Here is a 16,451-nt window from a genome sequence, read left to right on the forward strand (position 1 = left end):
TTTGTACCATGTTTTGTGCTGCTACCATGTTGTATTGCTACCATGTTGTTGTCATTTTGTGTTGCTACCATGCTGTGTTGTCATGTGTTGCTGAACAGTTCATGTTGTTGTCTTAGGTCTCTCTTTATGTAGTGTTGCATTTATTTTGTCGTGATGTGTGTTTTGTACTATATTTATATATACAGTTGAAGTTGGAAGTTTACAAACACTTGGGTTGGAGTCATTAAACTGGTTTTTCAACCACTCCACAAATGTCTTGTTAACAAACTATAGTTTTGGCAGGTCGGTTAGGACATCTACTTCGTGCATGACACAAGTCATTTTTCCAACAATAGCTTACAGACAGATTATTTCACTTATAATTCACTGTATCACAATTCCAGTGGGTCAAAATTGTACATACACTAAGTTGGCTGTGCCTTTAAACGACTTGGAAAATTCCAGAAAATTATGCCATGGCTTTAGAAGCTTCTGATAATTTACATAATTTGAGTCCATTGGAGGTCTACCTGTGGATGTATTTCAAGGCCTACCTTCAAACTCAGTGCCTCTTTGCTTGACATCATGGGAAAATCTAAAGAAATCAGCCAAGACCTCAGAAAAAGAATTGTAGACTTCCAAAAGTATGGTTCATCCTTGGGAGCAATATCCAAACGCCTGGAGGTACCACGTTCATCTGTACAAACAATAGTACACAAGTATAAACACCATGGGACCACACAGCTGTCATATCGCACAGGAAGGAGGCGCATTTTGTCTCCTAGAAATGAACATACTTTGATGCAAAAAGTGCAAATCAATCCCAGAACAACAGTAAAGGACCTTGTGAAGATGCTGGAGGAAACAGGTACAAAATCATTTATATCCACAGTAAAATGAGTCCTATATGGATAACCTGAAATTTCAGCAAGGAAGAAGCCACTGCTCTAAAACCGCCTTTAAAAAAGCCAGACTACGGTTTGCAACTGCACATGGGGACAAGATTGTACTTTTTGGAGAAATGTCCTCTGGTCTGATGAAACAAAAATAGAACTGTTTGGCCATAATGACCATCATTATGTTTGGAGGAAAAAGGGGGAGGCTTGCAAACCGACGAACACCATCCCAACCGTGAAGCACGGGGGTGGTAGAATCATGTTGTGGGGGTGCTTTGCTGCAGGAAGGACTGGTGAACTTCACAAAATAGATGGCATCATGAGGGAGGAAAAGTACATGGATATATTGAAGCAACATCTCAAGACATCAGTCAGGATGTTAAAGCTTGGTCGCAAATGGGTCTTCCAAATGGACAATGATCCCAAGCATACTTCCAAAGTTGTGGCAAAATGGCTCAAGGACAACAAAACAAAGTCAAGGTATTGGAGTGGCCATCACAAAGCCCTGACCTCAATCCTGTAGAAAATTTGTGGGCAGAATTGAAAAAGCGTGTGCGAGCAAGGAGGCCTACAAACCTGACTCAGTTACACCAGCTCTGTCAGGTGGAATGGGCCAAAATTCACCCAACCTATTGTGGGAAGCTTGTGAAAGGCTACCCAAAATGTAGTGGTGATCCTAACTGACCTAAAATAGGGAATTTTTACTAGGATTAAATGTCAGGAATTGTGGAAAAACTGAGTTTAAATGTATTTGGCTAAAGTGAATGTAAACTTCCGACTTCAACTGTATATATATATATATGTATTTATTTTTATCCCAGCCCCCATCCCTGCAGGAGGCCTTTTGGTAGGCCATCATTGTAAATAACAATTTGTTCTTAACTGACTTGCCTAGTGAAATAAAATAAAATACCTTGTCACAACACAACTGATTGGCTCGAACGCATTAAGAAGGAAAACAATTCCACAAATGAACTTATAACAAGGCTCACCTGTTAATTGAAATGCATTCCAGGTGATTACCTCATGAAGCTGGTTGAGAGAATTCCAAGAGTGTGCAAAGCTGTCATCAAGGCAAAGGGTGTCTACTTTAAAGAATATCTGATATAAAATATGTTTTGATTTGTTTAACACTTTTTTGGTTAATACATGATTCCATGTGTTATTTCATATTTTTGAAGTCTTCACTATTATTCTACAATGTAAAAAAACCCTTGAATGAGTAGATGTAAAAAAGTATTTAGTCAGCCACCAATTGTGCAAGTTCTCCCACTTAAAAAGATGAGAGAGGCCTGTAATTTTCATCATAGGTACACTTCAACTATGACAGACAAAATTAGAAAAAAAAATCCAGAAAATCACATTGTAGGATTTTTAATGAATTTATATGCAAATTATGGTGGAAAATAAGTATTTGGTCACCAACAAACAAGCAAGATATCTGGCTCTCACAGACCTGTAACTTCTTCTTTAAGAGGCTCCTCTGTCCTCCACCAGTTACCTCTTTTAATGGCACCTGTTTGAACTTGTTATCAGTATAAAAGACACCTGTCCACAACCTCAAACAGTCACATTCCAAACTCCACTATGGCCAAGACCAAAGAGCTGTCAAGGGACACCAGAAACAAAATTGTAGACCTGCACCAGACTGGGAAGACTGAATCTGCAATAGGTAAGCAGCTTGGTTTGAAAAAATCAACTGTGGGAGCAATTGTTAGGAAATGGAAGACATACAAGACCACTGATAATCTCCCTCGATCTGGGGCTCCATGCAAGATCTCACCCCGTGGGGTCAAAATGATCACAAGAACGGTGAGCAAAAATCCCAGAACCACACGGGGGGACCTAGTGAATGACCTGCAGAGAGCTGGTACCAAAGTTACAAAGCCTACCATCAGTAACACACTACGCAGCCAGGGACTCAAATCCTACAGTGCCAGATGTGTCCCCCTGCTTAAGCCAGTACATGTCCAGGCCCGTCTGAAGTTTGCTAGAGAGCATTTGGATGATCCAGAAGAAAATTGGGAGAATATCATATGGTCTGATGAAACCAAAATATGACTTTTTGGTAAAAACTCAACTCGTCGTGTTTGGAGGACAAAGAATGCTGAGTTGCATCCAAAGAACACCATACCTACTGTGAAGCATGGGGGTGAAAACATCATGCTTTGGGGCTGTTTTTCTGCAAAGGGACCAGGACGACTGATCCGTGTAAAGGAAAGAATGAATGGGGTCATGTATCGTGAGATTTTGAGTGAAAACCTCCTTCCATTAGCAAGGGCATTGAAGATGAAACGTGGCTGGGTCTTTCAGCATGACAATGATCCCAAACACACCGCCCGGGCAACAAAGGAGTGGCTTCGTAAGAAGCATTTCAAGGTCCTGGAGTGGCCTGGCCAGTCTCCAGATCTCAACCCCATAGAAAATCATTGGAGGGAGTTGAAAGTCCGTGTTGCCCAGCAACAGCCCCAAAACATCACTGCTCTAGAGGAGATCTGCATGGAGGAATGGGCCAAAATACCAGCAACAGTGTGTGAAAACCTTGTGAAGACTTACAGAAAACGTTTGACCTCTGTCATTGCCAACAAAGGGTATATAACAAAGTATTGAGATCAACTTTTGTTATTGACCAAATACTTATTTTCCACCATAATTTGCAAATAAATTCATTAAAAATCCTATAATGTGATTTTTCTGGATTTTTTTTTTCCTCATTTTGTCTGTCATAGTTGAAGTGTACCTATGCTGAAAATTACAGGCCTCTCTCATCTTTTTAAGTGGGAGAACTTGCACAATTGGTGGCTGACTAAATACTTTTTTGCCCCACTGTATTTCAGTCACGTGTCTGTATTTCAGTAATGTGTGTGGGTCATTCCATCGACTCGGTGTCTTTGAAGAAGTGTAACTTGGTCAAAAAATGTTTGATTTCACCTATTTAAAAAAAATATTTAGTCATAAAGAGCACATGTTCAACTTCATAAAAAAACAAGTTTTCCCATCTGAAGATGTCAAAGGAGAAAATGTCAAAGTAAGGACCTGTTAAAAGTGCCAAATAAAGTAACAGTGTTGACTGTAACAGGGTTGACCGTAACAGGGTGGATGATTTAATCTTAAATCAGTCATGAATCCCCTTGTTACATGGGGAAAGGGAGCTTGTTGTGAGCAGCAGGGAGTGGCAATTTAACGATTTCTAGCATGTCTGTCTATGGATAACAGGGTAGACCTGTTATGCTCAATCCACTCAGTTTTCTGACACTAAACACCAGAAAATGTCCAAAAAGAGCAGAACCAGCTCACCTGCTTTTACATGATTTGACTATTAGATGTTCAATGTTTCTTTTGAAAAAAAATAAGAAAACCCTTGAATGAATAGGTGTGTCCAAACTTTTACCTAGTACTGTATGTCTATATTTCAGTCATGTGTCTGTATTTCAGTCATGTCTGTATTTCAGTCATATGTACGTTGGTATTTCAGTAATGTGTGTGAGTTGTTCCTCCAACTAGGTGCCTTTAGAGAAGTGTAACTTGGTCAAAAAAACTTTTGATTTCACCTATTTTATACATTTTGTCATAAAAAGCACATGTTCAACTTCATAAAAAACAAGCTTTCCCATCTGAAGATGTTAAATGAGAAAACGACAATAGTAAGGACCTGTTATGTGCCAAATAAAGTAACAGTGTTGACCGTAACAGGGTTGAGGATTTAATCTTAAATCAGTCATGAATCCCCTTGTGACAGGGGGAAAGGGAGCTTGTTGTGAGCAGCAGGGAGTGGCAATTTAACGATTTCTAGCATGTCTGTCTATGGATAACAGGGTAGACCTGTTATGCTCAATCCACTCAGTTTTCTGACACTAAACACCAGAAAATGTCCAAAAAGAGCAGAACCAGCTCACCTGCTCACCTGATTTGACTATTAGATGTTCAATGTTTCTTTTGAAAAAAAAAAACATTTTTAAAAGGAAGCTTTCACCATATAAAAACAAGAGTTCAGTTCACGTCACAGGGTTGACCTTAAAATGAGGGACCGACGTAAATGATTCATGAGGGACAGAATTTTGGCACATTAGGAAATCTTTATTTATTAAAAAAATTGGATTTATTGAATTTCCGATGTGATCTATATTAAAGGGCACTTTATTTAATATAACAGGCTTTTAAAATGCAATATTGGTGCACAATTTCTACTTAAAATATCAACGTGACTGTATTTAAGTAATGTGACTGTATTTAAGTAATGTGTCTGTATTTCAGTGACAAGTGCACTTTATCATAAAAAAAATACATCTGTTTTAAAGTCTTTTTACGTGGTATATTTAGCAGTAGAATGGCTAAACCAAGTAGAATGAAGTCAAAAATGTAATAGTGATGACACAAAGTGTGACCACGTGTTTGGATCCACCAAGAAAGCCTATACCAGGCCGTGGCACGTGAACGTCACCACTGTAAGCCTTATTTATCATAACATGGAAGACTGTAAACAATAAACACTATCAAAGACATACCTAAATACAGTACCAACGAATCTACAGTAAAATGAAATCCTCCATTTAACCCTATTCTCTCAGGGTCAGACTGGCGCTAAGTCTGAGACCTGACAAGGCTCCATCGTGACCCAGAACTGGATCCTGACCGCAGCACACTGCTTTTCTGCCATCAGATTTGAGGGGAAAGTGGACCAAGAGAAAGTGACTGTGAAGCATGGTCAGTACCCTACCTAATTGCACATTGGTCTCTGCATTGACCTCAAAATGTTTATGGGTCATTTGGCAATGTGTCTGCCCAATTAGAAATACCAATCTAGAACACAGATTATAGATAAGAGACGACTGATTATTCAGATTATTAAAAATGTGATGTGTATTCTGCCTTTCCTCCCTAAGTAATGCTTACTAATAAGTATCATACTCATGCCAATGTCCCCCAGGTTATGAAGGAAAGGTGTTGGCGAAGGTGTTGTCTGTAACCCCGCACCCACAGTACAACATTGATGGACTCAGTGACAAGAACGTGAAAGACTTCTATGACTACGACATTGCTCTGGTTAAGGTTGAAACGATCAAGCTGTCATGGACAGCAAGGTGGGTTGAGCAGCAACACTAGCTCATGACATAATTCCCTTATGAATTGCTCTCATTCCAAACCACCACAGTTCCATCTACTTGGCCAAATCATTCACCAGCAATGACATTGTTACGCACTGTTACAATATTAGCATGAGTACTTTAGTGCACTCTATTCTTGTCTAACTACATGACTTCTTGTACCTCCCTGTGTTTATCTGGTATGTGTTCTCTACAGGCCCATCTTCTTGACGTGTACCAAGCCCGCCAGCCGAGCCATGAAGATGAGTCCCAACTCTGTGAACAACACGGTAAGATGACTGCTCCTCCTCCTCCTCAACAAGTAGACGGAGTGCAAGAACTTTTTTTAGCTTGACAAGCCAGACTCAACGAGTTATCCAAGTTGAACTCGTTCCTGATAGAGCGAAAACAATCAAGAGTACTGCTGGACATGACAGGTGTCATCCACCCATGAATCATTTCATGTCTAGGCTTGACTCAAGTTCTATGTCTAGTAAATACACCCACCACCCCCGTTCATGAAAATGGATCGCTCAGACAGTGAGTGACATGGCCGTTGCTTGCTATATAAAGCAGGCAGACTGGCATTGAGGCATTCAGTTACTGTTTGATTGAACGTTAGAATGGGCATAGTGACCTAAGCAACTTTGAGCGCGGGGTGATCTTTCCAGTACCAAACCAAAAACATCCAGTCAGCGGCAGTCCTGTGGGCGAAACAGCTCGTTGATGTGAGTGGTTGAATAAATAAACTGCCGAGTGTATGATAACTGGTTAATGTGTGTGTCTGCAGAGAGAACCCCTGCTATGCCTGGAGGAGACCGGAGCCTACTTCATCAACAATGGGTCTACAGTCAAGGATGCGAAACGCAAGCAAATACATTCATACAGGGAGTAAGGTTTGCAGTGCTCTACAACCAAACACACATTCACAAAGGTCATAGGTCAAATCTAACAGGCCTTCTACAGTGTAATCTCTAGTGTTGGCTCTACCTTTACCACTATTTGTATATGAAGAGTGAACAGTGGTACAAATGTACAGTGTGAATAAGTTTTGTTTGTCTTCATGTACTGTATGCCTGTAAATGTCTAATTGATGTGCATGTTTGTGAAGGGTGGAGTGTTAATTAGCAGCACCATTGTTTGATGTTCCTATCTGCAGGAGGCCTGACTGTGTTAAACAGGCTGTGAACACACTTCTAAGTCCTCACAATGCAACTTTGAATGAATACGTGCCAGACAGGTTTCTCTGTTCGGGCGGATCTGCCAAACATATAGATGCTGTATCGTGCAAAGGTAAGTTTGTAGGAATATACAGCATGGGAAGTCAGATTACACAACTCGGAACACATACATACATTAATATGCAAATAATATGATAAACCTTTATATTATTCTTCTGCATGATATGATCCAACTTTTCCCAACAGGTGACTCTGAAGGCGCGTTGTTCCTTCTTAACAGACTGCGGTATTTTCAAGTGAGGAACTCCCCCCTTCCACTAAATCTTCTCCATGATAAGCATACAGAACAATAACAATCTACCGGTATCTGGTGTTTTGTTCCATTAGGCAAAGCTAAGTCTACTTTTTGTACGGTTCTATTCGATCTTCCATGCAGGCTGGAGTAGTGAGCTGTGACACCAAGAATGTATGCGAAGCCCAAGACAGAAGTGACAGGCCCCCCACCTGATATGCAAGAGACTTCCACATTAGTGCCATGGGGGAAAAAAAGCACCTGGGGAAGGAGTTGGAGTTTCTACCCATGTGGACGGCTGAGTTTCAACTAGGATTGTCATGAAAATATTGCTTTACGGTGGCATACTAGCAGAAAAAATGCATTCAATTTCCCTACTTTACAGAATAGGATTCATTGTAAAACAAATTAAATTAATAGCAATTTATTAAAATATACAATTAATAAAACATTGCTCATGTTTTTTTGTGTTTTTTTTTTACTTTTTAGGCTTTCTGGAAACAAGTACTGTTATATCTGACCAGAAAACATGATACGAAAATATGAAACTCAAGCCAATCAAACAAAAATACTGATGTGTGCTGTCTGCTGTGGTTACATTTAGTTAAAACATCTGCACCTTCAAAATGTATGTAGCGTAATAGCAATGATTTGTTGATTAGCAGCAGGTAACTAAATAGTTTGTCTACATACAGCCATAGCATAGAAAAATGTTGGACTGGTAAGACTGCCAGATTATTTTCCAATAACAATCTGATGAATCTTAGGTTGAAATACCAGCCACCCAATCAGCCTTCAGAGAACTGCCTGAAGAGGGCCTCTGATTGGCTGTCTGTAAAGGTTGGGACAAAATGAATTTGCAGGATTTCTGAAAAGCCTTCCGAGAGACTGGGCGCCACAAACTTCTTCCTGTGTGGAGAGAAAGTCTGTTCAGAGTGGGAAAATACATTCAGACATGCATTTATTTTACACGACATACATATATGCTGCGTTTATACAGGCAACCCAATTCTGGCCAAAAGACCAATTAGTGGAAAAAGATCAATCAGATCAGATCTTTTGCCAAAAGATCAGAATTAGGCTGGCTCTGTAAACACAGCCATAAAGACATATGTTATATTAGTGCGCTCTGATCTTTTCAACCCATTGTAGAGGCCAGTGAATCCCTACGTTGAGAATGTGATGCTGTGAAGTCCTTTGATATAATATCCAATGTAACTTACTTGTAACTGTGGAAGATCATGTCATTGACTTTGAGGTGCTTGGTGGTGGAGGGAGCCATCTCACGGAACTGTACAGCACAAGAAGAGCCCAATAATGAACACTATGCATCAGGGCAGTACCTCAGAGCCTATATTGAACTGGGTGTATCCCATGGCCTGTACATTATAAGGTTTAAGAAGTGGACATTGAACCAGATGGTTGTCGTTTAAGTCCCAGGTTGGGCTATTCTATGTGTACGATCAGGTCGCAAGTTCATGTCACCCTCTACTCTGAACTGCTGAAGAATTAATCATGTGTAGTCTGGTATATACAGTTCAGTAGAGGGAGAGAGGAGACCTACTCTGTTGTTGTGCTTGGCCTGCTCCAGGGAGGCAGTGAAGTTGAAGCACCGACAGGACACGCCCAAACTCTGGCTGACGTCAACATACCTGGAGGGGGACAACGTATAGAAGGTACATGTTATTCCCTACGAACACACTCAATCAAATATCTCTGGTTTGGTTCATGCATGTAGCAGATTTACCACTCTCTGTTATGTAAGTGGTTTAGGTTGTTCATGAACTGCAAAGCAAAAGTGTTCCACACACTAGTAGGTCCACACACTAGTAGGAGCACAGAGACGGGTACCGTTTGCGAGACTCAGGGTCTGGGTTGGTGTTATCCACCGCCACGCTGCGCCCCTCCTTCAGTGCCCGCTCACAGGCCGAAACACAGCTCTGCCACGAGCCCAGGGTATCCTGACAAACACAGGTCAGGGTCAGGGCATATATATATATATGGATGTTAAGAGAGCCAACAGCACACTTATCCACTCACCCGGTTCACGTACACGTAACCTTTGGGGACGATGTGTGTGTGGAAAAAGGTTGATTTCCCGGCTGGATAAAAAAGAAAGAAAGAAGGGAGAGGGTCGTCAGTAAAGAGAGAGGGAGGATGGCAGAAAAATAAGGAATGCACATCCACTTACAAGCAGGGAAACCCACGGCAATGATTACTTCCTGCTTGGTGGAGGTGAGGCAGGCACTGGGCGGGTCATATAGACGGGCGTTAGAGTCACATTTCCTCTGGAGAGAGAGAGAGAGAGAGACACACAGTCAGATGTGCAAGTGCACACACATACATACAGAAGCTTCAAAAGCTTCACATACATATTCTGTGCAGACAGAATACCACAGATATCCACCCGGTTACTCACAGGGTCAAATGGAGGAAGACTGAAGGGGGCGGTCTTCCAGCCCAGGAAGAACTCCTCTGGAGTGTGGAACTGCAGTCCAAGGTTCAGGGCAAACTAGTCGAGAGGGAGAGAGAGAAAAATCAGTGTCAGGCATTATTAAGATATGTAATGCCTGCAGGTACAATACCTGGTCATAAACTGTATCTACACCATAACAAGAATGAACCTTTCACACAGTCAGTAGACACAGAACATTCTTCTCTGCTGATTTGTCTCTACTGAGTTCTCATATATTGAAATTCCTCGTTTCAGCCCACTATTTGGGACACTTTGTTGTTTGTGTTTGAAGATGTGCTGGAACTAGAGGTCAGGACAGACTGGTCGACAAGTGAACCGACTGGTCTAGAGTTTAGTGCAGGTGCTCTCACCAGTCGGTCACTGCAGGAGAAGTCCTTCTTCTTCTTGCCAGGAGCCCAGTTAACAGGCCGTCCTGCTGCATCTGTGGCAGAGGAGAGAGAAAGGTCTCAGGCTCTCAGCTGCTGGAGGGCGAGTACACGTGTTCATCAAACGTGACCATAAGCAGCACATCACTTACAAGAGTCAGGATAAGAATAGGCTAAGTAAGAGGAAGACGTTATGTTGCTATGGGTTGTTCTGTTGTTGTTGACTCACCTCCCACATAGAGACTCTGGCTTTTGTCTACAGCCACGCCGCCATTATCCTGAGAGAGGAAACACATGTTGGACCATGTTTGTTGTTTCGGGGGGGTTGGGAGCAGGGAAAAATACATTTCTAGATGGACAAATTTCTATTCCCATTCTATTTATTTCCCGCACCATGCCCTTGCTGAAGTATGAAAATATAAACACTCACTACTGTAAGTTGCTCTGGATAAGAGTGTCTGCTAAATTACTTAAATGTAATGTAAATGTTGAAGCAGTGACTGGTCCATGTCATGACTCACCAGGGTAATGTGGTCCAAGTGGATGAAAACAACTAGACAATGCTAAATGGAGCTGGCTTTGTGAACCTTTTGCGACACACCTGTGTTGAGGTGGTTTGTAGGACACAATCATCGTCTACATGTAAGCCCTATTCACAATGTCTGATATGATGCGTGCCTTATGGTCTCACCTTCTCACACAGGTGCTCCCACATCCCCATCACTGGCTTCCTGTAGATCCCAGGACCAGACGCCACAAAGACCTGAGACACACACGAACACAGTTAAAGGTGTCCACATCTGAATTACACACAATAAAACACTGACAAACACATAGATACAATAGTGAATCTGCTTTCAAGCGCCATTTTTGTGTTTAAATGTTTCTTGACTAACCTGTATGGGGAGCTGTAATGTCTTCAGAATGGTCTCCACTTTAGACTTGAAATCCTCAGGCTTCAGTTTCCCCCTAGATATACCCATCTGATTGGTGAAAAACACAACCTGGGAGGGGCAACAGAGACATGGTTAGCTATTCATCTAGCCACATATTACCATTAAAAGGATGGATAAGAAATATTTCTCGTAGAGCAGCTTTGCCGTGTCCATGCTTGACAATACATGTATATGTTGGCTTCTACCTTGTAGCCTTTCCTTAATAAGCTGGCCAGTTTGGGTTGGATCTCGGGAAAGAGAATCCTGTAAAGGAGATAAGAGAACAAATAAAGGCAAGGAAATGACTCAAGTCAAGAGATGAGGAAGAGGGATGAGGAGAGAGCAAGCAAAGCGAGAGGAGGCTAGACACAGAGCCGCAACTTGACAGAACAGCAGACTGACTGACCTCCAGTCATCTGGGCTGGTGGGAAACACTTTGCCAGAATTGGTGGTGATGATACACCCGTCAATGTCGAATCCAGCAATCTGGGCCAGAAAGAAAGATGGGTCGGCCTTAAAGTGATGTTACTAAAAGTAATTGTGTTTGTACTGCTTGGGTTGAAAGCGAACTTGGAGACAATTAGATTGATGGTGGAAACAATATGTCCAAAGAGCTCAAATGTAGGCCTAAAATGTTTTCATCCTTGGATGGCCAAAGTAAAATTATATTCAGCATCTCATTCAAACAACACACAGACTAATTGGCTTAAATCAAATATTGAGTTTTACAGAATGACCTAGTTAGCTCTTACCTTGGTGCTTCCAGTGACGCCAACAGCAGTGTAGAGCATGAGGTTTCCAATCTGCTGCCAGTGGCTTCGAGAACAGGCTGAGACTGATGCCTGCTGCTGGACACAGTCTCTGCTAGCCACTGAAGCACTCTCTGACATCTCCTGGAGCTGTCGGAGCTTCTCCTCAGCAAGCTTCTCAGCCTCGTCCTCGCCCCCACTGTCGGAGCCTGTAGTCCTCCTACGCTTCTCCTGCGGGTGCTCCTCAGAACTGTGTGGCCTCTTGGATGCCTGAGTGAAAAACAAAAATGCAACCATGGTCAAACTAAACTTCACTTATATTGGAGGTTGGCATTAAGAAAACATGGTGTATTTTGAACAGTTGAAGTGATACGTTAGGTCCTTTCGGTTACTCTAAATATTGCGAGACAAATTCAAATGCATGACATTTTCTCAGTTAAGATGAACGTGTTCTCATACCTTCTTGGGAGAGGAAGCAAAAAAGTCTTGGATGCTGCGTTTGGGAACTGTGCTTTGAACCTCCCTCCCTCTGTCGTTCTTTCCTCCTTTTGTCTTATCCAATGCTTTCAAACTTTCTACAACCTTCCCCTTCTGGGCAGAGGATGAGGAGGTTTCGTTGGAAGCAGAGAACTGCACTCTGAAGGGGTGGCTCTGGTTAACCAGGTAGAGGGTGCGGTCATGGGTCAGTCGGCCAGACTGGCCTCTACCAAGACTCTCACTGCCCAAGGATGAGGGGTTGGGGCCAAGCTGAAAAGGAAAACTATACTTTGACAGCAGTTACAGACAGTTTAAGCAGTAGTGTTGAGTGTAAAACTAAGATAAGAGAGAGTTGGCCTCAACAACAGGCATAATGTAATAATTTCATACCTGTGTTACAAGTACCTCCTTGTCTGCATAACAGGCCACCAGCTTCACTAGAAGGAATATGACACATTTTAGATAGTTGTGCAGTTTAGATAGCTGGCTGGAGTAATCCCACCGGACACCGCAGGGTAGCCTAGTGGTTAGAGTGTTGGACTAGTAACTGGAAGGTTGTAAGTTCAAACCCCCAAGCTGACAAGGTACAAATCTGTTGTTCTGCCCCTGAACAGGCAGTTAACCCACTGTTCCTAGGCCGTCATTGAAAATAAGAATTAGTTCTTAACTGACTTGCCTGGTTAAATAAATTAAAAATTAAAAAAATTAAAAAGCAGCATCCCAACAATCTCTCCTGCGTCCAGAAGCTTACTCTTCACGCATTGAACTGGCGTACGCATTGGGCAAGAGGGAGTTTCCATTAATTTATTTTTAAATCCATGAAGGGAAGTGAACAAGTGCACACTTTGGGAGGTAAGATAAATAATTAGAACATGGTCATTGGTACGTATCTAACGTTAGCTAGCTAGTCCTCTTACCCTGGTGTCGGGAGCACTTCTTGTCAATAACTCCAGTCTCTGGACCACGACCTAGGATCACGGCTCGGCCATCGGCTAGTGGGACACGAGCGCCGGATGCACTGACTAATGTGCACTGCTGCATCTGCAAAGACAAGAGACAGTAGGATGTAGGGAAAAACAAATAACGTAAGGTGTCCATAACATATCGGTTTAAAATGGGTGTAACATTAATTAGGCATGTCAAGTGTTTCTTAAGTCAAGAACCGAGCAGCAATTCTAAACGTAACTTTACGAAGTGTTGAACGATTATAGCTAAGTTAAAAAGCTAGCTACTGGCTAGCCATGTATGAGTAAGATGATTATTCTCTTCTAAATAATCTATGGTTATAAAAGCCAAGGCCACGCTTTGCATGGTGAACACATCCACATCCGTCATTCAAAAGTGTACTCAACGTTTTCAGTTGACAATCACAACCAGACAAGAGGAGGAATGGAATATCGAGAAATAGGCGGATCGCCGAGAAATACCGAGAAATAGGCGGAACGCTTTAAAGGTAGCACGTTCCAACTTTCATTGGTCCGTCACAAAAACACTTTCGTTTAGAAACATCCATCTCATATTTGATTCCGACCCTAGTCTGGGCTTGTCTTTCAGCGTGTTTTGTCATCTTACCCTACAGTTAACTATTCGTTTTCCTCAATAGGACTGTTCACACTGGTGGAGTCAGTCTCAGAAGGGCTATTAGAATACCCTGCCTGTCGAATAAACGGTTTGTCAAAATAGACATCTGACTCGCCGAGGTTTACCTCATTCATAGACGCTAACTGTATATTGACATATAATCTTCTGGTCGGGAATGCTTTAGCACATATTGACATAGTATCTTCTGGGCGGGGGTGTTTTGTTAAGATCCCCGACACTCGTTCTGAATGGTAAAATGCATCGCTTGCTGTACGGTTTTGGAACATAAGGAAGTTATCTTTCACATCAGCAATAAATTATATTAAAAAAACAAAAGGTTAAATTACTACACTCCTTAATAGTGTTAGTGTTCCCACAAGGCCATATCTCCATGTTTCATACTTTTAACATTTTCGGTTTTGTGTTACAGAAAGACACCATTACTATTTCTCTAGGCACTAACTCTGCCATGGTCTGGAGAAAATTAAATGCCATTTTTTTAGGGGTTTTGTATAAACTCCTAAAATACATTCTGTGGGAAATACAGCCTTAGATATTATACGTTTTGTTCTATGAGATAATCATCAGCTAATGTCACTTTTTGTGAATTTTCAAGAATGTATGTTGTAAAAAAAAAAAAAAAAGCACAAAGGCTCATAATTCGTTAAGGTCATGTTAATTGACTGCTATTATCTCATAGGACAATTTTTATAAGATCTCCTAAACCTGTGTTAACCTCAGACCTTATTTTCAGCATTTATTCAAAAACGCTATTCTTTCCCCATTCAATTTCCCCATAGGGATTGCTGAACGAACCTGAGGTAATTTATTCCGGGTTTAGGACTAAAGGTGTCGAGCTCGATTGTGTTGGGAAGAAAAGTGCAAGCATCACATTGAAATTTAAGATTAAGGGCTCAATTCAATCCAACCCGCATTGCAGTATTTACACAGTAGCTCTTTTTCCAATGGTCAAATTAACTCACAGATTGGGTCTTGGTTTGGGAAACAAACACAACTATTTCTTGTTCAAATGGATGGAGCTACGGCTATAGACGTATAATCCTCATCCTCCTTGAAATAGTAGAGCATATTTATAGGATATGTTTCTTCATTTGTAACATTGTGTGATTTCAGTGGTAGCACCACAGGTCCAAGATGTGTTGGGGGATAGGCTAACCCAGTGGTTCTCAAACCTCTCGTTGTGGACCCCCAGCCGGGTAATTGTTTTTGATCTATTACATTTGTCAACTAACCCAAAATTATTAAATATGTGAAGGCCCCGAGGAGAACCAATGGGCTAACCTAACCAGGTAAAACTAGTTGGAGGGTATGACAAAGTAATACATCAGCTGTAAAACTGTTTTATATAGGCTGTGATGGGACCATATTTTTTCTAATCAGGTCATATAATTTAAATAGACAACAACTGATTGGACAATAGAACTAACAGGGCTGAGTTTTCTTTATGCAGTGTTGCATCTTGTAGGCCGGTGCATCTGTAATTAAAAAGTTACTCACACAGTATGTCATCACTATTGTGATGATTGATTAATTACAGTCAATAATTTTGGATTGATAAGGTGTAGGTAGCCTAGCCACCCAAAGTTTGATCACATTCACATTCTCTTAAAACAAATACAGGCCTATTTTAGGCTATAAATACATGACTTTACTGCTTCGTTTCCCCTGGCCAGAAGGGATCAGAGCGCATAGGCTTCTCTAGGCTACCTGCAGCTGAAGCACAGATTAATTGTGCAAGGGTTGGCACATCATGAGGCAAATCACTATTTTAGGCAAATCACTACAATCACTATTTTAGTAGTTATTCAAAGTAAATAAGGCATGCTTCTGCGGACATTTTATCTCCACTTCCTTTCGTCAAAAGGACAAACAGCACGAACAACTGGTAAGCTAAGTATAAATATAATTAAATTCAACATTCTCGCTTGTAGGGCAACTTTTTTTAGGCAACCCTTCTGGGGGGTGGGACAGCATGGCGGAGTGAGTGGTGCCATTAAAATCAAATAAAATGTTATTTGTTACATACACCGAATACAACAGGTGTAGACCTTGCAGTGAAAGGCATACTTACAAGCCCTTTACCAACAATATCGTTTTAAGAAAAATACCTAAAAAAATAAAAGTTACAAATAATTACAGAGCAGCAGTAAAATAACAATAGCGAGGCTATATACAGGGGGTACCGGTACAGAGTTAATGTGCGGCGGCACCAGTTAGTCAAGGTAATTGAGGTAATATATACATGTAGGTAGGGTTATAAAAGTGAATTATGCATAGATAATAATGGAGTAGTAGCAGTGTAAAAGGGGGGAGGGGCAATGCAAATAGTCTGGGTAGCCATTTGATTAGATGTTCAGTAGTCTTATGGCTTGGGTTTAGAAGCTGTTTAGAAGCCTCTTGGACCTAGACTTGGTG

At 41.4% G+C, this 16,451-nt stretch overlaps 2 protein-coding genes across 3 annotated transcripts; one reads left to right on the forward strand and one right to left on the reverse strand.

Annotated features, from left to right (window-relative positions):
• The first annotated feature begins 2,672 nt into the window (after positions 1–2,672).
• LOC135545024 (complement factor B-like) lies at positions 2,673–7,816 on the forward strand. Its single transcript, XM_064972684.1, has 8 exons — positions 2,673–2,745; positions 5,478–5,579; positions 5,803–5,956; positions 6,177–6,249; positions 6,750–6,850; positions 7,119–7,252; positions 7,387–7,436; positions 7,577–7,816. The coding sequence occupies exons 1-8, from the start codon at positions 2,673–2,675 to the stop codon at positions 7,646–7,648; spliced, it is 759 nt and encodes a 252-aa protein (XP_064828756.1). The 3' UTR covers positions 7,649–7,816.
• A 24-nt stretch (positions 7,817–7,840) lies between these two features.
• On the reverse strand, positions 7,841–13,894 carry pnkp (polynucleotide kinase 3'-phosphatase). Of its 2 annotated transcripts, XM_064974477.1 has the most exons (18): positions 13,787–13,894; positions 13,352–13,475; positions 12,825–12,871; positions 12,417–12,704; positions 11,961–12,227; positions 11,615–11,694; positions 11,415–11,472; positions 11,170–11,277; positions 10,965–11,036; positions 10,503–10,551; positions 10,259–10,329; positions 9,852–9,944; positions 9,624–9,720; positions 9,473–9,534; positions 9,284–9,393; positions 8,997–9,084; positions 8,656–8,723; positions 7,841–8,341 (listed from the first exon to the last, which is right to left on the reverse strand). In XM_064974477.1, the coding sequence occupies exons 2-18, from the start codon at positions 13,473–13,475 to the stop codon at positions 8,221–8,223; spliced, it is 1,803 nt and encodes a 600-aa protein (XP_064830549.1). In that variant the 5' UTR covers positions 13,787–13,894; the 3' UTR covers positions 7,841–8,220. The 2 variants fall into 2 exon arrangements, with proteins under 2 accessions (XP_064830549.1, XP_064830548.1); XM_064974476.1 differs by lacking the exon at positions 13,787–13,894 and having other exon boundaries at positions 13,352–13,780.
• Positions 13,895–16,451: the final 2,557 nt, after the last annotated feature.

The sequence above is a fragment of the Oncorhynchus masou genome, chromosome 9, assembly GCF_036934945.1.
Source record: "Oncorhynchus masou masou isolate Uvic2021 chromosome 9, UVic_Omas_1.1, whole genome shotgun sequence".
In the NCBI taxonomy this organism is placed as follows: domain Eukaryota; kingdom Metazoa; phylum Chordata; class Actinopteri; order Salmoniformes; family Salmonidae; genus Oncorhynchus; species Oncorhynchus masou.